We start from the raw sequence: 9,908 nt of genomic DNA on the forward strand, positions 1-9,908 counted from the left end.
CCTAGCTTTGCTCTTAAGACTTTTCCATGATTCTGGGTGTCTGGGTGGCTCAGTGGGTTAAGCCTCTGCCTTCGGCTCAGGTCATGATCTCAGGGTCCTGGGATCAGGTCCCACATCAGGCTCTCTGCTCGGTGGGGAGCCTGCTTTCCTTCCCCTCTCTCTCTCTGCCTGCCTCTCTGCCTACTTGTGATCTGTCAAATAAATAAATAAAATCTTAAAAAAAAAAAAAAAAAAGACCTTTCCACGATTCTATCAGCCCCACCTGGATTATCAAGGATAATCTCCTTTACTTAAACCCAACTGATTGTATAATTCAATCGACAAAATACCTTGAAACCTAGATTTTTTTTTTTTTAAATAACTATGGAGTTCAGACTGGTGAAGATGGCATGTACACCTTCCTATCAATGAGGGAAAGAAATGTGTTTTGGGGCGCCTGGGTGGCTCAATCAGTTAAGCATCTGCCTTCCACTCAGGTCATGATCCCGGGCCCCTGGGATGGAGCCTAGTGTGCGGTTCCTTGCTCAGCGGGGAGCCGGAGCCTGAGTCTCTGTCTGCTTCCCACTCCCCCTCCGCTCACGCTCTCTCAAATAAATAAATAATACCTTTTTTAAAAAGTGTTTCACTAATGAATCATTGAACACATATCAAAAACTAATGAATGATATACTTACTATACAGTGGCTAACTAAACAGAATTTTTTAAAAGTGCTTCAGTAAGAACTCAGGAAAAGTATCAAGTGACATATGTATATCCGTACAATATCATATCATCATCAAGCCAAAATAATTATAGAGTACTAAAACATTGTGGAAAACAAAACACTTAGAAATGTGTGTATGTGTGTGTAAACTAGAGAGCACAGATTCTAAGTCATATTTGGAAAGACATTAGAAGAGATGTAAAATTGCCTGGTGGAATCTGTACTTCTTAATCTGATTACTTCAAGTTTCTTTCTAAAAGTGCTAAACATTTAATGAAGGGATTAAATAGAAGGGCATTTAAAAAATGGATGGGTCACCCTGGGTGTTGATAAGGTGTGTTTTTGAGTCCTGCTCAGTTGCCCACTCACTTCTGTGAGATCCAGGCAGCTCTTCCCAAGATGGATTTGAACAGCACTAAAAGCGGTAAGTTTTCATCTGCAATTTGCTCTTGGATAATGCCACATGCTTTATTTTCAAGAGTTTATAAAAGTTAAAAACACAATCATAATTAGAGAAGCATATTGTTGGAGCAAGAGCTGTTTGCATCTGTAAGCTGTGTCGGGGGACTGAAAAGTGCTTTCAAGTTGGAGACTGGAATTTCAAATTTAAAATAAGAGCCATAAGTCCCACAAGTGGATTGTCAAAAGTTCTGAAGTTGACACTGTAAATGGAGAAAATACACATGGAAAACCTAATGTTTCATATTAAAATATATTTTACCACAAAGTACCAGCTACTGTGTAATTTATCTCAATTTCTTAAGGTTTTACTTGTTTATTTCCATTAAGTTTCCCAGCTCCTATTGCTTCCTATTTTCTCTGAGTAATTTTTCGTATTTTCAGTAACTCATATCACAGATTGTCATTTTTTTTCTATTATATGTACATACTTAACATACATGTCTCCAATTCAGCATGACTTTAGCTGTACCCCCAAAGTAAAAATAGAGAATCATTGTTGAACCTATAGGCTTTCAACCTGGAAAAAAAAAAAAAGTGAAGACTTAGGTTTACACAGAGTTTTTAATCCATGAACATATCCTCCATACCCCTCTTCTCATTTTCTCTTCATCGGGCATACTACAAAAAGAAACCTGGCAAGGCAGGATTGTTTACAACCAGAGTCAAAAGGATATCCTCCAAGAATGGTTTAAACAAAACCCTTACCCTGACAGAGCTACCAGGAAACAATGGGCCAAAGAAATTGGTATTTCGGATTCCAAAATTCAGGTAAGCATAAGTTTCTATTTCACTATCTGTCAGATTAAAGGTAAAGAGAAAGACTGGGCTCGGGACTTCCAGGTCATTCTTAAGTCCAGTATGTTGCTCAGGGGCTTTTTGTTGTATATTAAAAACAAGAACTGCGTTTATATCTTTTACCAGTTGTGGAAGTTTTGGCTGGGTATGTTCACTGATGGCAGGAGAATACACAGACTGGTTCAGGCTCTCCCAATAGGAGGTAAGTTTTTAAGATTTACATAATTTAGGAAATTATAACACTATGTTAATGATAAGGTATCATTAAGTATTGAAATGTACCGGGGCACCTTGCTGGCTCAGTTGGTAGAGCAAGCAATGCTTGATCATGGAGCTGTGAATTCGAGTCTCACATTGGGTATAGAGATTACTTAAAAATAAAAATTTTTTTTAATTGATAAATACTGCAGGATGAGGATTAACATGTAGTTATAAGGAAACCATGGGGCAAGAACTCACATACATTCCCAATTTTCAGGCTAGTTTTTTTTTTTTTTAAATACCCAAAGTGTGATTCATACACAGAAGTATACAACATAGGGGCGCCTGGGTGGTTCAGTGGGTTAAAGCCTCTGCCTTCAGCTCGGGTCATGATCCCAGGGTCTTGGGATCAAGCCCCGAATCAGGCTCTCTGCTCAGCGGCATAGGTAAGCATAGGTTTCTATTTCAGGCTCTGAAATAGAGATTTCTAATCGAGCTCTCTGCTCTGCTTCCCGCCGCCCCGCTCTCTCTCTGCCTGCCTCTCTGCCTACCTGTGATCTCTATCTGTCAAATAAAAAAAAAATCTTAAAAAAAAAAAGGAGTATACGAAATAAAATCCCATACTGTATTATTTGAATAGAGCTACTGATATGAAAATGAAACTAAGTTGGATTTCTTCAGTTAGCAAGGCGATAATTGTAGACAACATAATTATACCTGGTGAGACAGCATTTAAAACAATGAAGATCAGTAAAAATGTGCTCTTACAGGAAAATAATCAGTTCAGATTTTTGTGTCTATATATAGAGAGCCTCCAATTAGCCATTGGCTCTAAGGTCCTTTGTCTGAAGGATGCTGGAGAGAAATATTTTACTTTTCATGCATTTGTTCTAGGTGTAAAGAGACCGTTTACTCAAATCCCAGTAATAAAAGTGGATCCCATGGGACTATCTGGTGATGTGCTTAAGACTTACCTGGAAACATTTTAATTTAGAGCACAGATAACCTTTTAGCACAATGCCTAGATAAAGGAGTGGTTTATTAAATATTGGTGGTCATTAACACTAAATCTTATCACAAATTATCAAAATAAAACAAGTAATTAGAAAGTACATTGCAAACCCTACTCCAGAAATGAGGAAACAAGGAGTTCCATAGGTTTTATATGTGACAAGTTGCACAGCAAGGTATACAAGTTCCCAGGAGTCTCCTTATCTGTTGCTGATTATAGGTAAGAGGGAATATTGAGGAGTGTTAGTACAGCTCAACTTTGCTAATTTACTCTCCATTTAAAGATATTCTTGGGGCACTTGGGTGGTTCAGTCGGTGGTGTCCAACTCTTGATTTCAGCTCAGGTCATGATCTCAGGGTTGTGAGACTGAGCCCTGGGTAGGCCTCCACACTCATCAGGAAGACTGCTTCTCACCCTCTTCCAGTGCCCTCCCCCTGGTTCACACACTCTAAAATAAATAAATAAATCTAAAAAAAAAAAAAAAAAATGTTCTCTCTCTCCCTCTGCCTCTCCCCACCCTGCTCACACATACTTTTTTAAGATTTTTTTTATTTTATTATTTATTTGACAGACAGAGATCGCAAGTAGGCAGAGAGGCAGGCGGGGGTGGGGGGGGAAGCAGCTAAGCAGCCAACCTGATGTGAGGCTCAATCCCAGGACCCCGGGATCATGACCTGAGCTGAAGGCAGAGGCTTTAACCCACTGAACCACCCAGGTGCCCCACACTCATACATACTTAAAAAAAAAAAAAAGGAAACTCTTTTCCACAATCAATTCTATATGTATTACACATTATAAAATGGTGTTTCTTATAAACAGATGGTAAGCCAAGAAGACATTCACAGATTGAAGACCTGTTATGAGAGAGTTTGGAAAGGGAGAAAAAGAAATATTGATCTCCTGCAATAGAACTGACAGTGTCTCTTAAGTCGGAATTTTTCCTGAGATACCATGATGTGATAAAAGAAATGCTGTCCTGAATGGTAAGCTAATAGTAATGTAACTCCTAGGATAATACATCACTTTTTCTTATGGATATTATCACAATGGTAGTTGATCAAATCAATTTTAATTATACTGATATTTGGACCAACACAGATTGAATTACATGGCTTTCACATCTTCTCCCACTTAGGTCTGGTTTAAAAACCACAGATAGAAACAGAGACAATTGGAATTGGGATGCTCCTTAGGAAAAGACAAAACCCAAGGACAACACCATCATCAGTCTTGGACTCAAGGTGAAAAAAAAACCACTGGCTCAAATGCATTTCTTCAGCGGGTCCCAGTGAAAATGGAAACAACTCGGCATGTCGTGCCCATGTTCTCAAAAAAATAAATAAATCATTATCTTGAGAGGCACTTATAGCTTGTTCTGGCCACCCTAGTGTCAGAAAGATAAGCACAGCCCCATAGCTGCTAGGACAGACAGGTTCTCAGCAGGCAAGGTTCTGGGCCTTTTGGTCCTTCGATTCCAAGCATCCTCTTCTGTCACCATCGGGGATTCAAGGAGAGTAAGTGTAATCAGCATGACCTTACCAGGCTCGAGTTTCCAGTTTAAACATGAAAACTGTTCTAAAAGATATCTTCTGCTCCCATGTTCTCCTTTAGAATACTTACCAACAGCAGCCAGACAAGACTGGACATCTGTCCCAAGATCTCAATCACAAGTCCTACTTCAAGCCTTTGAGAGGAACCGAATGCTTGATATTACAACCAGGAAAAAACTGGCCAAAAAAACAGGCATTCAGGAACCAAGAATTCAAGTAAGTTCTGTGTCTGTGACATGAAATATGTGATATTACCCCCCCGTGGGTTGCTGAAAAAACTGACCTATCTTAGATTATCACAATCATCAAGGCTATGTAAAGGTATGGGATGGTAAACATCTAGCACTACAAGTCCCACTCCTGCAAAATGAAGAACTCTTGTCAGTGGTATACCCATTAAGAATCACCAGCCGCAAATACATGAGGAAATGTGAAAGTATCTATTTTGAGAACACCCTGTGTCAAGTTTTCTACAGTTGGAACTGCCATTTTGTTCCAATAATTCCTTTATTGTGAGGCTGTCCTGTGCCTAGTAGGTATTTTCAGCACTCCTGGCCTCTACCAACTAGATACCCTGCCCACCTCCCCTCCCCCACTTTGTGACACCCCCAGAACTCTATATACTTAGTCACATGTCCTCCAGCTGGGAGAACAAAATCACTCTCATTGGGTACCTTCTAAAGTTAGGGAGACAGTGGTTTAGTATGTGTTAAATGCTCATGACAAAGCAGCAATCATCAGTTTATCAGCACAGAAACAATCCTTGATCAGATTTATACATGTGTATATAACTTAGGGACTTTTATGCACATGTTAGCAAAGAGAAAAATGTCAACCTGTCAAGAAAATTTGTTTCTGATCCACTGTTGAAATTAAAGGGAGGAAAGGATCCAGATCATAAGCCTCTTCAGCCAGTTTCAATTCCTCGATCGTTGATTGCTGAGTGTTATGACCTCAATTTATGTTTTTATGTGTATACACACACATTTGTACATACACACACACACACACAAACACACACATATATATATACACACACATACATACTGAACACATGAACCAGAGTAATGAATTTCACACATACAGAATACTTATATTTCTGATATTGGGGCCTATATTAATAGCTCCTTTCCAATTTACACAGTATGAAAAACAGAGCCGCAATCACTTGTCCTGTATCTTCTCTCTTTTCTTCATGTAGATGTGGTTTCAGAACCAAAGATCCCTATACCCAGGGCAGAGCAGAAGTGAGTCCATGAATTCCTTGGCAGATGGCCCAAATGGAAGACCAGATCTGACAGCTCAACAGTACCAAATTCATTTGTCCACTCCCCTGGGCAGGTCTCATCAATTTGCTTTCTCCACTTCTTTCAGCAGGAACCAAACATTTCTACCTGCTCCTGTCCCTTGTGTGAGCCAAGGACCAAGTGTCATGATGGTGCAGCCTACACAGGATACGCAGGGAGAGATTCTCTCTCTACTCTGACCCTTAGGAACTACCTACCAATACCCTCAACTTCAGGAGGGGACCTCTCAGACACTCAGACCCTTTTCTGGTTCCCAAACCAAGAAAATGCCAGAATCACATAGAACAGACTGGCACAGGAGTATTGCAGTTGAAGGACTATTCTGAGCCTCGGCCTGAGCATCAACACCAGTCGCAGGATCTGCCACAGGTGGACATAACTCACGTTCTGCAAAGGTGGGATGAGGTCTGCCAGGCTCTGATAGCAAAATGGGATCCTCAAGAAGGTACATACTGAGATACACACGGCTACAGCAGTCAGCTGAAGAACTAGCCCACTCCCTCAGCCAACTGCACCAGCAATGTGTAGAAACCTCAAGCCTTATGTCAGCTCCTGTTACCCACAGATGTTGAGGAAAAGGTTACCTTTTCTGAGTCCCAATCCACAGAAAGAGAACCCTCCAGGACCCCAACTGTGCTTCAGTGAAGATGATTTTCAGGCTATGTTCCATACACTACAAAGCTCACCAGGGCCTGAGTTTCAGAAGGAAGAAGTCATTCTCAGAACCTGGTCCAGGCCTCTCTTCTTTTGATGGACAATCAGTGCAACTTAAAGAACAGTAAACAATGAAGTCATCCTGTTTGGTACAGGATTAATGCAAGAGGAAGGAGAAAACTACTGGAAACCCAAATGGAAGTCTTAACTTCTTTGTGGGCAGTGGTTATTTTCCGTACTCCCTTCACTGACTAAGCTGCATCTGGCATCTGGAAGCACCATAGGCATTAGCCATCAGACAGGCCTGCGGAATCCTTCTGAACCAAATATTTTTCTGACAAACATGACCTCCTCTCTGTAATCACCACGTCCACCAATCGGGAACATCCATGAACCGTAAACAAACCCAAGCGAAAATAGGTCTACCAGGGACATATCAGCACACCCTTCCCCGCTAGCAAGATGGGAAAGCAAACTTGAAATTAGTTTATCATGTAGAAAATGAAAAGGATAGTGTATTTCCTGATGTGAGTTCATAAAAGTGAACTTTTCTCCAAAGCTCTGAGGGCTTTAATAGGAACTAGAAACTTAGTATCTACCAATAAGAGAATGATCAAATGTGGGGTGCCTGGGTGGCTCAGTGGGTTAAGCCTCTGCCTTCGGCTCAGGTCATGATCCCAGAGTCCTGGGATCAAGCCCCACATCGGACTCTCTGCTCCACGGGGAGCCTGCTTCCTCCTCTCTCTCTGCCTGCTGCTCTGCCTGCTTATGATCTCTGTCTGTCAAATAAATAAAATCTTTAAAAGAAAAAAAGAGAGAGAGAATGATCAAATGAATTAGGATAGATCCACGATACTGAGTAATCTTCACTTGTATTTTTTTCCTTTGTCTATTTAAAACATAAAAAATTTTACAATGAAAATGCAGTAGTGACACAACTACTTACTCTAATACTAATATTTCTACATTTTTAGGTTTTTCATATATTCACCAGTGTGTGTGTCTATATATACACACACACACATATATGTATATATATATATACACACACACATAAACATCCAGAAAATTCCTCATTTTATTATAAATTCTCTATTAAACTAAAACCTGAAGATAACCATTGTCATTTTCATTTTTCTCTCTTCTGAAATGGTAACTTTTCAAAGTAGATTTTGATGTATGAAGGTGTATTAATGGTTTACTTTGGTACAGTAAAAATATCTTTGAAAAGTATTTTTTTGTTCATTTTATCAATCTGCATTGTCATATTTGCTGTTTACTTTCCATATGAAGGTGTCAGAATAAGGGCCTTGCACATACATCCAGTACTACAAAGATAGCCATTTTACACTAACACAAACAGGTATGAGGTATACATCCTTACCGGTGATACATGCGTGCGTTATGCGCAAGAGTTTCTCTAGATGTTCACACACTAACACTCAAGCGCCAGAATATTCCAACATCAGTATTTATGGTCAAATTACACTCAGCAGAAATTACTTTTCCTAATATTAGCTGGACTTTACCACCTAACAAATTAAAACTCACACATACACACAAATAAGGGACAAATTACTGTGGCATCTATCAGAAAAAACAAAAAAAAGAACCTGACAGATTTGGTGTTTGTGAATGAACAGATTACGTTGCTTGAATGATAGAAATTCATTTTCTCACAGTTCTCAAAGTATCTTCCGGTTTGGTTTCTTCTGAGGCTTGTTTCTTTGCTATGCGAATGGCCATCTTCTTCCTGTGTCCTTACATGGTCTTCCCTCTGGGCACACACTGCAGTGTGCCTCTCCACGTATCCAAATTTCCTCTTCTTGCATTTGGTTTTCTTAGCTTTCAGTATATGGTCTCTGGTTTAGGTTTTGGTTTGCTTGCCAAAGGCACTAGAGCCACCCCCGTCTAATGAGCTCCATGTTTTAACTACTTTAACCTCTGTAAAAATTTATTTGTAAAAAGTTTCCACTGCCTGCTTTAAAAATATTAGAAAATAATTTGATTTACTTGAGTCTATATTGTGGAAAAGCCACCAGTTAAATACACAAAACAGGCAGAACAGTTAGCAGCAAGCTTCTCTGAAGAGCCCCGATGAGCTCTTCATATCTTTGGACACAAATTTATGACCTGAGGCAGCCCACGATGCCAAGGCGCCAAGCTTGTAAAACCTGATTCATTCCCCAGAAACACCCCAAAGGCAACAAACTATCAAAACTGAATGCTGCAGAACTTAGGAAGCCCTCCTTGTTGACAGGCACAACCATACTGAAAACTAGAGAATCTGAGAGGAAAAGAGCAAAAAGATAAGCAGAATGAGTTTTATGGTAATGTTTATTATTGACAGAGAAGCATAAATGGCATTTGCTTCAAGAAAATATGCTCAAGGGGCACCTGGGTGGCTCAGTCAGTTAAGTGTCTGCCTTTGGCCCAAGGTCCTGGGATTGAGCCCCACATCAAGCTCCCTGCTCAGCAGGGATCTGCTTCTCCCTCCCCTTCTGTGCTAGCTCTCTCAAGTAAATAAATAATTTTTTTTTTAAGGGGGAGAATAAAAGAAAATATGCTAAAGAAACATATTAAAAACCCTAAGGTAAAGCACAGAAAAATGAGAACTCAAAAGGTTAAGTCCAGGCTGATGATAACAGATAATAACAGATAACAGATAATAATAAAAAACAGGGTGGATATTCTTGTTTCTAGAGAAGGTCACTAGGATTTATCTGTACAACTGAAGGTTTTAGATGACTTTTATTTGGGGATTTACGTTCCCCTTCACACATTCCCAGGGAAGGTTATACAATCTGCAGCCCAAGAAAGACGACCTTGAAATTTAAGTCAATCGAGTCATTTAAGAAGTTAGGAAGGGGCATGTGCCAAAATTCTAGCCAATGAGAAGTCTAGGGGCTTCTGAGAAAGGTAGCCAGCCAATAAAGGAGAAGCCAAGGAGGAAACAGTTCCCTCTTCCACTGTTAGAACTACAGCAGCCAACTTCTGACCATGAAGTAAGCAGCCTACAAGACAAACTAGAGATAGCAGAGCAGAAAAAATTAAAAAAACTCTGAAGCTAACTGCCTCAGAACTTCTTATTATATATACAAAATATAATCCCATTTCCCTTGTTTGAAGTCCTGTAGATTAAGTTTTCTGTTATAAGCAATTAAATGCAACTTATGGATATAGGCAGAGGAGGGATATGATCCAGCAAACAGCATTAGACCAA

The 9,908-nt window shown here is 39.8% G+C and overlaps 1 protein-coding gene across 1 annotated transcript; it reads left to right on the forward strand.

The window, feature by feature from the left end:
• The first annotated feature begins 1,103 nt into the window (after nt 1-1,103).
• Nucleotides 1,104-6,545, forward strand: DUXB (double homeobox B). The gene is given in 6 exon segments (XM_032854609.1): nt 1,104-1,128; nt 1,723-1,934; nt 4,310-4,415; nt 4,786-4,940; nt 5,926-6,032; nt 6,295-6,545. Coding segments are annotated over 6 exon segments (798 nt in total). The 3' UTR covers nt 6,488-6,545.
• The last annotated feature ends 3,363 nt before the right edge of the window (nt 6,546-9,908 follow it).

This window comes from Lontra canadensis, unplaced genomic scaffold (genome assembly GCF_010015895.1).
Source record: "Lontra canadensis isolate GAN:19392208 unplaced genomic scaffold, GSC_riverotter_1.0 scaffold8, whole genome shotgun sequence".
In the NCBI taxonomy this organism is placed as follows: Eukaryota; Metazoa; Chordata; class Mammalia; order Carnivora; family Mustelidae; genus Lontra; species Lontra canadensis.